At 40.9% G+C, this 12,716-nt stretch overlaps 1 protein-coding gene across 1 annotated transcript in view; it reads left to right on the top strand.

The window, feature by feature from the left end:
• The window catches only part of FARP2 (FERM, ARH/RhoGEF and pleckstrin domain protein 2), a 113,729-nt gene that overhangs the window by 59,642 nt on the left and 41,371 nt on the right, over positions 1-12,716 (top strand). Inside the window, exons 8-12 of the mRNA XM_015416084.1 lie at positions 6,410-6,557; positions 7,575-7,670; positions 9,094-9,257; positions 9,447-9,515; positions 11,354-11,411. Coding sequence (XP_015271570.1) covers positions 6,410-6,557; positions 7,575-7,670; positions 9,094-9,257; positions 9,447-9,515; positions 11,354-11,411 — 535 coding nt within the window. The remainder of the gene's footprint in view (positions 1-6,409; positions 6,558-7,574; positions 7,671-9,093; positions 9,258-9,446; positions 9,516-11,353; positions 11,412-12,716) is intronic.

The raw sequence follows: 12,716 nt of genomic DNA, 5'->3' as shown, positions 1-12,716 counted from the left end.
AGAAGTTTGTCCTTTTCTTCATTTTTCTTATTTCTTTAGTTAAGCTCTATGCATAAATATTTATTTAGAGTTTTCTAAGTACAGCAGATAGTCTTTCAAAAAGTGCCCTTCTTTTGGAAGCAAAGTCCTTATCGGGGCAGTCATAATTGCTGCTTGATTTTGTATTGATGAGGAATGCAAGATGCATTGTTCAAAATTTATTAAGCAAGCACAAACAGTTGGCGACATAAGAACAAAGTTTGAGTCCAGTGGCTCCTTTAAGACCAACAAAGTTTTATTCAGGGTATAAGCTTTAGTGTGCATGCACACTTCTTCAGATACAGAAGAAGTGTGTATGCACACGAAAGGTTATACCCAAAATTAAACTTTGTTGGTCTTTGTGACAAAATGGCTGCCAGGCCTTAAAATTGATACCAGCCTGGTAGTTCCTTACGTGTGGGGGGGTACTCCATAGGGAACAATGGAGCTGCCATACCTCCCCTGCTTGGACGGCAGGCTCCAGTGAGAGCACAGGTGGGACTCCTGTCACCAGAGACTCCGTGGGCAGTCCAGGCCACTATTGACCGTGGTGGAGAGCCAGGAGGGTGGCAGTGCTGGTGGCCAGTTCTGTGGAGGAGGAGGGCTGAAGTTTCTCTCCCCAGAGGAGGGGGAAATGCAAATCCTGGCCTGAGGCCGCAATCTCCTACTGAAGTAGAGAGGGTATGTGGGCAGGGACAGAGGACTTGCGTTTTTATCCTGTTTATTTTCAGTGCTCCAGGTGCTGAAGTGCTGGTGTTTATTTTCTGTGCCCAATATATATATAGTTAAATAAATCTTCCTTTTTTGAGTTTAAAAAGCCTGGTGTGCCTTAACCACATAGTCCTCCCCGCTCTACACGTTACCAGGGGCAAAGGGAGGCCAGGGAACACAAACGGGCCTAGATATGTGAAGTTGCCAACTCTCCAGGAGGCGGCCAAAGATCGAGGTACCCACTTCCCAAGGTGGGGAATTTAGCCAGAGGGGTCTCACTGTTCCTCAAGGAAGGCGGTAACTCAATTCAGTGAGTGGTGGCAGCGTTTAATGAAGATAAATAGTCCGACCAGGCAGGGTGGGAAGGCCAAAACAGGGGCTTGCGAGCCACAGGACGGCACTTCAGTCTCCCAGGGCTGAGGGCAGGTCCCCGTTTCGCCACAGTCTTAAAGGTGTCACAAACTCAAACTTTGTTCTTGCTGCTTCAGACCATCACGGCTACCCACCAGAATCTCTCAGCTGGTGACATAGACTTTACAGTATCTTTGTTGGAAGAAAGTGCTGCTAGTCACCAGTTCTGGTCAGCCTATGGAGTTCGGCTCATTAATGGGGGGGAAACCCTCTAAGAGCCAGTGTGGTGCAATAGTTAGAATGTTGGACTAGGATCTGGGGGACCTAGGTTTGAATTCCTACTCTACCATGGAAGCTAACTGGATGACCTTGGGCCAAATCATACCCTCTGAACCTAACCTCTGTCCCAGGGCTGTTACGAAGATAAAATGGAGGAGTGGTTAATGATGTAAACCACTTTGAGTCCCCTTTGGGAAGAAGACCAAGGTATACATGATGTAAATAAATAAATAGTCTTAGGTGTTTAACAGTGTCATTCCAGACTAAAATCCATGGATGAATCTTTGTCTGTGTCCCTCATAGTAGTCTACTTTCCATCACTAATTCCTGGGCAAGGAGATCCTCTTGGAGCTCTTCACATTCAGCCTTGGTTTTCACCATCCTGAATAATTTGGTGTCATCTGCAAACTTGGCCACTACATTACTCACTTCCAGTTCCAGATCATTTATGAATAAATTAAAGAGCACCAGCCCCAATACTGATCCTTGTGGGACCCCGCTGGTTACTTCCCTCCATTGTGAGCACTGTCTATTTATTTCTACTCTTTGCTTCCAGTCTTTTAACCAATTTTTAATCCTTTCTCAAAGAATTTCAAAAGGTTGGTGAGGCAGACTTCTCTTTGCAGAAGCCATGCTGATTTTACCTCAGCAAGCTTTGTTCTTCTGTGTGCCTAATAATTCTGTCTGTGATTACAGTTTCTAATCATTTGCATGGGACAGATGTTAGACTGACTGGCCTGTGATTTCTTGGTTCCCCTCTGGATCCCTTTTTAAGTATTGGTGTAACATTTGCTACTCTCCAGTCTTCTGGTAGAGTGGTTGAATTTAGTGATAGTTGATCTACTAACCCGTATGTAACCTGTCTCATATTCGAGTTCCCTAAGAACTCTCTAGTGTATGTTGTCAGGACCAGAAGACTTATTTGTTTTTAATTTCCCCAGTAAGTCTTGTCACCTTAATTTGACTTATTTCTTCAGACTCTTTTCCTGAAAATAGGCGTTGTGGCATGGGTACATGCCCCACACTTTCCACAGTGAATACAGAAGCAAAAAATTCATTGAGCTTCTCTGCCATCTCTCCATCTTCCTTTATTCCTTTGTCATCCAAGGGCACAACTGCTTCTCTGGCTAGTTTCTTGTTCCTAATATATTTAAAGAAATTTTTATTGTTCGTCTTGATGCTGTTAGCAATCTGCTTCTCAAAATCTCCTTTTGCATACTTAATTATTAATTTACATTTCTTTTGCCAGAGCCTATGGTCCCTTCAGTTCAATTCATTGGGGCAGACCTTCCACTTTTTAAAAGAAGCCTCTTTACTTTTTATAGCGTCTTTGACTTGTGTTATTAACCATGTAGGCATTCTCTTAGACTTGGCAATGCTTTTCCTAACCTGTGGAATGCATTCTATCTGGGCTTCAATTGGTGTGGTTTTAAATAGCTTCCAAGCATTCTCTAGGGGCTGCGGTGGTTCAGAGGTTAAGACGCTGAGCTACAGACTGGAAAGTCTGTAGTTCGGCAATTTATTTATTTATTATTTCGGTTTATATACTGCTCTGACCCGAAGGTCTCAGAGCGGTTTACAGGCAGGGTGCAAGTGCACATTATAATCCCTATCTACGGCCACATCTCTTGTACAGGAGTGGGGATTCCCTACCGGCACCCAAGGGGTGGGTTAGCTGCGCTGTTTCTGGCTCCGGCTTCAGTTTTCTCCGGTGGTCCAATTTGTTTGGCATTTCTCCTGGTGTCAGGCAGGTCTTCTTAGTACGGAGGCTTCTCTTGGCACGCGGTCCGCATCAGTTCCAGCTCGGCTGCATCCTCATTCGGCTCCGCCGAGCCTGCGCCTTACGTCACCGCGCTCGTCCACGACTCCCCACAGCTCCACGCCTCTCCGCAGCTCCTCCTCTTTGCCTCCGCTGGTCGATGTTCCTCTGGCCGCCAGGGATCGCCACATCGCGCTGCTGTTGCTGTTGCCGCCATCACCACTGTCGCTGTCGTCATTACCGTCGATGTTCCCACCACAACCTCAACAGAGGAGGGTGCCCCCTACCCTTCTAAGGGCAGGTACCCATTTATCTACTCGCTTCCTTTATTTAATTAGCTTTCGAACCGCTGGGTGGGCGGTGTGTCAAGACCCTAGTGCTGCGTCATGGAGCGAGCTCCTGTCCCTGGCCCCAGCTCCTGCCAACCTAGCAGTTTGAAAGCAAGAAATTGCAAGTAGATAAATAGGTACCGCTTCGGTGGGAAGGCAACAGCATTCTGTGCGCCTTGGCATTTAGTTATGCCAGCCACATGACTATGGAAACATCTTCGAACAGCGCCGGCTCTTCAGCTTGGAAACGGAGATGAGCACCGCCCCTTAGAGTCGGGTTCAGCTAGCTTTCGAGCAAGGGAAACCTTTACCTTTACTTAAGCATTCTCTAGGGATTTGACTCTCTTGTGTTTCCCCTTCAGCTTCCTTTTAACTATTCCCCTCATTTTTGTAAAGTTCCCTCTTTTGAAATCAAATGTTACAGTTTTGAACTTGAGGGATAACTTTGTACTGACATGAATGCTGAACTGATAGCATTGTGATCTCTGTTTCCACCCGGTGCAGCAACCTGTCCATCTGTTACCAGGTCTTGTGACCCAGTCAGAACCAAGTCCAAGATCACTACCTGCTCCGATTGGCTCTGTGACTAACTGTTCCAGTACACAGTCATTTGTGATGTCTAGGAATCTCATTTCTACAGTATGACTTGAGCACATGTTTACCCAGTCAGTCCAAGGGTAGTTGAAGTCTCCCAGTATAATGACATTACCAGAGGTGTGAGGCAGGGGCAGGCTTTATTCAGCCACATCTCTGGATAGTCTCCAGGCCCCCAGTAGGGGTTAGTCACGAGAGGTCGACATGACTTCCAGGTGCACACACACACACGCATACACATATTAAAAATACCACTATTACCTTGAGTGTTTATGCAGTCATCCCTTTGGACTGACTTGTCCTGAATGAAGGGCTCCCCAACTCCTGTTGGCTCCCCCCCCCCCCAGGATTAGTTTAAAAGCTGCTCTGCCACCTTTTTTATATTAATCACCAGCAGCCTGGTTCCCTTTTAGTTCAAGGGAAGCCTGTCTGTTTTGTACAGGTTTGGGTTGTCCTTAGTGCCTAACAAATCTAAACCCTTCCTCCCAGCACCACTTTCTTATCCGTGCATTGAGACCCCTGATTCCCCTCCTTACTTCAGCCTCCACACTAAAATGGCTTTTGTCTAAGCTGGTCCCAGGATACCAAGCGTAGCCTTTTATTGGTGATCAAAGGGATCTATCCTTTCTTTTTCACCAGCTGAAAAGCTGGTTGAATCCATCAGTGTATCTAGTATGTCACCTGCTGTGCTGCAGATATGACTGTCTGCTTTCACTGTAGCTGTGGTTCCATTCAAACCAATGCCCCTCAAACCCATGACAGGCTGAGACAAATACTAGCCCTTTCAAGAGCGCCATGCCCAGTTCATAGCTTTGGTTCAAGGACTCAAGTGGTGTATTGGGGAAGGTAAGAGAAGATACTGCCTCCTTTTCCACTTTGCAGGTATTCTCATGTCTGTAACCAGAACTGTAGGGTTTGTATATCAGACAGGGACTTTAGTCCCTGGAAGATTGTCCAGTGTATTCACCTTAAAGTACTGCCTTGCTGACACAGTCTGTCACTGAAAAAGTTATAAACTTTAGTAATCACAATACTGATACATGTTCTTTACTGCATCTTGGTTTCTTGCTCTCCTGCTGGGGACCCTTATTGCTTTTCTAGGGCTCTCCTAGAAGGTGTGATTGGATTAGATGTGATATGCAGAAAGGTAGTAGACCTGGAGAGATCAGCATTGGTAGTATCACCACTGCTGATTTCTCCATGTCTACTACACCTAATCTAATCACACCTTCTACTGTCATTTCCTTGCTAATGTCATTTGGCATCTGAAACCACTCCACTTTCCAATATATAGGACAGATGGACTCACATTCTATCTGTATCTGAAGAAGTGAGCAGTGACTCACGAAAGCTCAAAACCTACCACAAATTTTGTTAGCCTTTAAGGTGCTACTCTTTTCTACAGCTGAATGTAGTATGCATGGCTTTATGGTCCTTTTTCAATAGAGTACAGAAGAGGTAGACGATTGGCTCAACAAATAATATGTCTGCCAAGGTCCATCTCAATCAACATTTTAGCATCAGGTTGAACAGACAACATAAGACAACTTTATTTCATTCCTGGCAAGGAACATCTGTCTTTCAGTTAAGTGAAATGTTTTTGGGTGAGGTAAGCTGAGCTGAAATGGAAGAACTAACCAGTGGTGGGATACATTAGTGACTTCAAGTAGGCTAGCTAATAGGATCACAAAAGCCTGAATGGGAGTACAAGACGAAGATTCAACAACAGCTGAGGCAAATCATAGAGATGGGTTGATATTCACAAACTATTCTCAAGGAATCTTCCTTTGATTGTAAGTTCCTTGGGTCATGTTATCATGTATTCTCTGAAGTGCTATGAATATTGACGATGCCATGTAATTACGTTGGACTCTGCAACTTGGCTGAATGGTAGAGAGTAAGGCACATAGTAAAGAATGTGTAGTCAAATTGCTGTGCCCATTTTCTGTGCTGTACTCCCCTGTGCTATATATGCTGTGAGAGAGGCTTTGGGATCAATTTTAGCTTGTCTGTCATCATTGTATTCCAAATAACATCAAAAGAATTGTTCAGTTTCTCAAAATTGTGAAACATATGGGATTTGCTTTTAACATTATTCACTGAAGTATGTTGCATCCAAATATCAGCAAATAATCAACTTTCAGCCTTATTATGACTACATGATGGTTAGCTTTGTGTTTACCTTTGCATTATTTTTATACAGTATTGTTAGTTTTTACTTTTTGAGCTTGTACTTGAGTGATCATGTAATTTAGTGACCTCTTTGATGTGTGTAATTTTCTTGACTTAGTTGGAAATTCATCAGTTATTTTCAATTCTTGAAAAAAAATTAATAACTTATGTATCTTTATTCTTATGAACACTGTAGGGGCCAAACTCCTGCAGAATCTGATTTCCAGGTGCTTGAAATAGCTCGGAAGCTGGAGATGTATGGTATAAGATTTCATCTGGCATCTGACCGTGAGGGGACAAAAATTAACTTGGCTGTTTCACACACAGGTGTGCTAGTATTCCAGGTAGGCAAACCCATCCTCGGTATGAAGGATTTTTAGTAAAGTTGAAGAATAGGTTGCTTTCACCCAGAGGTAGAAATAACTATTTTCTTGCTTGTCTAGTGCAGTAATAGTTGTCCCTGAGTTAGCAGTAGTTCCTGTTGGCTGCCATAACCATCTTTCTAGGCTGAAGTTTCCAATGGGAAACTCTTTCAGATAGGAGCTTGGAGGGTAGTCATGCTTTCTGAATTTGGAGAAAAGAGTTCATATGGGCATGATTATCGGTAATAGGAGAGCCAGGATGGTGTAGTGGTTCAACCTACCTCACAAGGTGTCTGTTGTGGGGAGAGGAAGGGTAAGGCGATTGTAAGCCACTTTGAGACTCCTTAAGGTAGAGAAATGCAAAGTGTAAAAACCAACTTCTGCTTACCCTTTGATGCTGGGATTTGAGTATGGGACATTGTCATGGTTGCCATCCTACCTGTGAAGAGTGTTGTAGAGCAATTGCATAATCACTTCCTAGCATTCAAGTCTAAACATAGATGTACCTGAAACAGAGCCCCTGAGATGAAGAAGCAGCGCGGCACAATTGCAGCTGTCTTTCTCAGCCTTAAATGGCTAATATGACTGTCCCTTTCACAGACCTTAGCCTTGAAATTAGGCTTCATTCTACAGAAAAGAGGCTGAGAGAGGGCTTGTACCTCATAGCACTGGGAGTGTTGTACCATTTAGCACAGCAGCAACATATTTATTTCTTTTCAGATAAAGACAAATTAAAATCTAGGATTTAACAGAATTCTCAGTACCTGGAGATGTTTCTTGCCTTCTTTAGGTGAACAAAGGCAAGTGGGATTTATAAGTATTCCCTTAGATACCTTGGAAGGTTCTTTAAATGCCTTATTATTTAGACGATAAAGCACTTGCCTTAAAATCCAACCCAAAGGTTTAAGTTTAGATAGAAAATAAGTTTGACAATGTAGGACTGTGTGACTACATATTTAATACTACATATTTTCAACTTTTTCATATTATGTTTAATAGGGCAGTACAAAAATCAATACTTTCAACTGGTCCAAAGTCCGGAAAATAAGCTTTAAGAGAAAACGATTTCTTATCAAGCTGCACCCAGAAGTGCATGTAAGTATTGCCATGGCAGTGTTTGAATCTAGAGCTGCAACAGAAGGAGCAGCAGAGAGGGTATTTTTTAGTCCTGTGACATTTTCCTTACCTCAGAAGTCTGGTTCAGGTGCAAAACGGAACCAAATATGTAATGTTATGTTTCCTTCAATTTTCTGTAGATACAAAGAGAGAAAGCGTAAAATGGTTACCAAATATCCGTATAAATATGTTAGCAGTTGTTACTAATATTAAAATACTCTAAAATAAACATTTCCATGAGAGCGCATCCTGCATTTTAACTGTATTATTTTCAGCCTTTGCAGTATACTGGTGATGGAGACAAAGGAATTAGAGGGTAATAACCAGGACAAATTTAATGTGTGGTTCTGAGTGGTCACATACTTGATCTATAAAATATGAGATTATTGTGAACAATAGACATTTGGAATTTTTAAAAAATGCTGACTCAGATTGGCATATTGTGCTATCTGTTGTTGGACTTTGCACTAGTCCTAGGTTTATGGTGTTGCCCTACCATTCTGTTGCTACTTGTACTTGTACACTGGAGAGAAAAATATGGAAAAAGTGAGTCTGTTTTCATTTTCATAACATTTTACAGAAAACCTTTTCACGAATATTGTCTCTACTCAGAGGAATATGGTATTCTATTCTTAGTGTGTTGTGTTGTGTATCATAACTTAGTTAGCATTTAGAACATCCACCAGAGAGTTGCCTTTAAAAGATGGTTCTCAGTTCATATACCAGTTGAGTTCATATAAGTAACTAAGTACTTGTGAAAAGAATTATAGCTCAGTATTTAAACAGTCCGATTGAAATATTGATAATCTGATCTAAGCATCTGTCAGTGACAGTTGGAATAGTAGTAGTTTTATGACTGCAAAACAGGAACATACTGCATATTTCAGTATGCGTATGTTTGATGCAAGTCAGGCTTGTACATAGCCATTTACCTGATTGGCTGTGATAGGTAAGAATCAACTCCAGGCAACTTAAGTAGGGAGCTTTTGTAAATTGGAAGTGTTTGGGTTTTTTCCTTCCTTCAAGCCACCAATACACCATAAGCAACTAGTATAGGTGTGCATGGACAGGTGTGCTAGTAAAAACGACTCTGTCAGTAATTTTTATGAATTTACTTGTAAGGATAGCATTTCTTTCATTTCTTTGGTGTTCTGCTCATGTACTGATTTCTATGTAAATTTTGTCAGCATTAAAGTTTACCACAAGTTTACTCCAGGAATATCCAAACTAGCAAGGATTGTTCCATAGTTGAACTGTAACAAAATTCAATATAAAATGTTCAGTTTCCTTTCTTGCCAAATAACGTCTGAGTGCTGTACAGTAGATTCTCAGGATCTGCATGGAACTATACACAATACTCTGTTTAGCTGCATTTGAGTGCCATTTGTGTTTTCAATTTTAGGGTCCCTATCAGGATACTTTGGAGTTTCTTTTGGGCAGTAGGGATGAGTGCAAGAACTTCTGGAAAATCTGTGTTGAATATCACACTTTCTTCAGGTTATTTGATCAGCCAAAACCAAAGGCAAAAGCAGTCTTCTTCAGCAGAGGATCATCTTTCAGATACAGGTATGATACAACTCAGCTCACTTTGATCTGAGAAAATGGAATCCAAAAGAAAAACTTTCCAAGTAATTCCTTTTAAATTAAAGACTTAAGAACTTATTGCTTGAGTAAAAGAATTTTTTGCTCAAAGCCCAGAATATTATGTACTACTTGTGAAGATTTGTTATAATGTTTATACTTATTGCTTTGCAGTGGGCGTACACAGAAACAGTTGGTGGATTATGTTAAAGAAAGTGGGTTGAAAAAAATTCCCTATGAAAGGTAACTTTTCTATCAATGTAACTTTTAAATGTTCCTAGAAGAATCCTCCTCATATTTGGGATAAATAATTTCTGTGCAGATTAGTTGTATTTTTCAAGAAATCTTAAACCATCATATGTTAAAGTTAGTGTTCCTTTTCAGATACTATGGTTATTTTTTAAATATAGCTTTACATCTGTATTATCCAGATTCAGTGTGCTTAATGAAACCTTTTAAGAACTTGAGATTAGGAGTTGACTTGAGTAGGAAGGCGCTACAAAATTAATTGCACAAACATGTTATGAGTCTTAAACTCAGGACAGTGATTGAAGCTTGGTTGAACATGAATCTTGTTTCAGATGTCATGCCATCTGAAAGCAACTACTATATGTCCCTGTGCTATGAATCACCCTAATTTTTCCCCATGATTTTATACACTGATAGCATATAGAGATAATTGTGAGACACTTATTTAGTTAATTGCGTAAGTGAATCTCTTAGTTCTCATCTCTGTTCTGCAAAAATGTATGTGGCTTTTTCTCACCTAGGGTGGAAAAACAAAAGTAGTTTTGAAGACATGTTAAAGTGTGTTATACAGAATTGGGTTAGTGACCCATCTGGTTCATTAGAGTGTATTTTGATTGGCAATAGCTCTCCAAGTTCTCAAGAAAAGATTTTTCTGAGTCCTGCCACCCAAAGTCTTTTTTACTAGAAGTGCCAGGGATTGAACTTGGGCCTTCTCTGTCATTGAAGTATGCTCCTCCCAATACACATAAGTAAAGCTGGTGTAAAATAGCTAATGTCCACGGAGGTGTTAACTTGTTGGCAGTCTTCTTGCTCTTTCCTAGTCAGGAATTCTTCACATTCTGGGACATTTTCTTGGAGTTTGGTGTAGTGGTTAAGTGTGTGGACTCTAATCTGGGAGAACCGGGTTTGATTCCCCACTCCTTCACTTGCAGCTGCTGGATGACCTTGGGCAAGCCATAGTTCTGTCAGAGCTGTTCTCTCAAGGACAGTTCTGGAAAGAGCTCTCTCAGCCCCACCTACCTCACAGGGTGTCTGTTGTGCAGAGGGGAAGGGAAAGGAGTTTGTAAGCCGCTCTGAATGAAGGGCGGGGTATAAATCCAATATCTTCTCTTCTCTCTTTCCATTGTTGCATTGAGCGGTTGACATTCTGTCAGCGGCTCTTCTGCCTAAAGAGCATATCTTTGCCTGATTTTTTGAACCCCTGGTAGCTTGACCCTTGTCCCTTCCAATCACACATTAAGTAGTGCCCTTTGTAGATGTAGATAAGACCAAAACTCTGATATGGTCCATTTTAGCTTAAAAATAAGCTGTTTTGGTGGATCTGAGCTTCACGATCAACAGATTGTATACATTTTCCAGACCTTGAGCTTGTTGGTTATTTGATTAAATGCTAAAACAACATAAAGCCCAGTCTGTTCTGTGTTTACCTGTTTAAAGTATTCATTGTGCCTAGATAGGTGTTCAGTTTATTTGTATGTTTGCTGTCTTGATCAGCTTTTCTCTTCTATGTACAATTCTGATTTGTAATCATAATGTGATTTTAATAGATGGAGAGAGCAATCGTAAGCATGTATACTTGGGTGTCTTCAATGGGGCTTACTCCCAAGAAGGTGTTTTAGGAGTTCCCTGGTAATCGCTGATTGTGTGATAAAGTTCGAAGGCTTACCTACTTACTATTATTAATCTTTAGAATCTATAAATACTTGCATCTGACCTTTGAAGGAGGTTAGGCTGAGTGATAGCATCTTATCCAAGATCTTTAGGTTGTTTGAAATGTAATGAAGTATAAAGAATTATTTTTCAGGTATTCTCAGCATAATCTCTGTTTACAGGAGGCATAGCAAAACTAGAATGTCTGCTTACACCTTGAATCCTGATGCACCCAAACAGGTTAGTCTTGAAATGAACTTTTTAAACACCATGATCAAAAAGGTTATGGAAGTGAACTATTCAGTTCTGAAGTATGAAAATAAATGTTTGCTTCTGTCAACAATTTATTGTTATTCATGATTGCACATGTTAATTTTATCCTTCTAGTACTAATAAATGAGTGTTTACAATTAAACGTGAAATAATGTATAGGCTTCTTTTAGATATCATGGACAAAATCACATTCCTAAACCAGGAAACCTTCCATCTCTGCACTATATAAGGGGAAGAGGAAGAGCATGAACCCAAAAATAAACTAGGCTCATTCTCTTCATAAACACACTGGAACTTGTTCATGACTTCTGGACAAACTTTGTTTTTCATGGCTAATACAAATTTATATTTGCAACATTGCTGGTACACTCACAGCTATGACTGTGGTGCCCATAAAGAGGCACCAGAACATTGGGCAACACTGTCTTGGGCAACAGCATTCATGTGACAAAACAATATATGAGGGTTGGGATCCAAAGGGCTACTTTAGGCATATCCCAAGGTCTTGGTAGAATGCCCAGTGGAATTTTTTGGTTTTTTTGTCTTATTGGTAGACCCTCATGCTGTATTCCAAATTGTGTATGTCTCTCTCTCCTCAGGTTTAGAATAGGTATGCTATGGGCCAGAGAGCACTACTGTTTGAGAGAAACAAGTTCAAATCTCTTTTGGTCACATGGAGCTAGATGTACAGTTCTTTGGATCCTGACCAAGATATAATTGTTTTGTAATGTTTCATATTAATGGAGAGTCTTGTTTATTATGGACAGGGTTTACTAGTCTAACAAAGCTTTTTGTTGCTTTAAGTAATGCAGATTTCACTCTAATTGCATATATATAGTAATAATTGTCTACATAATTGTTAATTATATGAATTGTGTATTATATGAATTGTGCACGTCACTAGTAATGACATGAATTGTCAGCTCCTCATTCTGTAATTCTAAATCAGCACATTGCTTTCATACATATCCTTAAAGTCACAGGGACACAGTAATCTAAAACAACAACTCAATAGCAGCAGTGGAACTTTATATGGTGACATGGACTAAAGAACCAAGCTCTGTAACCTTTGTGCCAGCACCATCCACTTTCGTCTGCTATCGCAGCACCATTGCTGGCCCTACCGTCATTAGCCATACTATGAATGCATCATTTACCTGCATGTAATATATGTGATCATCTCCTGACAATGTCCGTTGGCTGATTTATGTAAACCAAAGCATAGAAACCAGTGGGTGATCAATACAGACTCTGTGTGTATATATATATATA

This window comes from Gekko japonicus, unplaced genomic scaffold (assembly GCF_001447785.1).
Source record: "Gekko japonicus isolate JY-2015 unplaced genomic scaffold, Gekko_japonicus_V1.1 scaffold300, whole genome shotgun sequence".
Taxonomy (NCBI): Eukaryota; Metazoa; Chordata; class Lepidosauria; order Squamata; family Gekkonidae; genus Gekko; species Gekko japonicus.
This window is presented reverse-complemented; position numbering and strand designations above follow the sequence as displayed.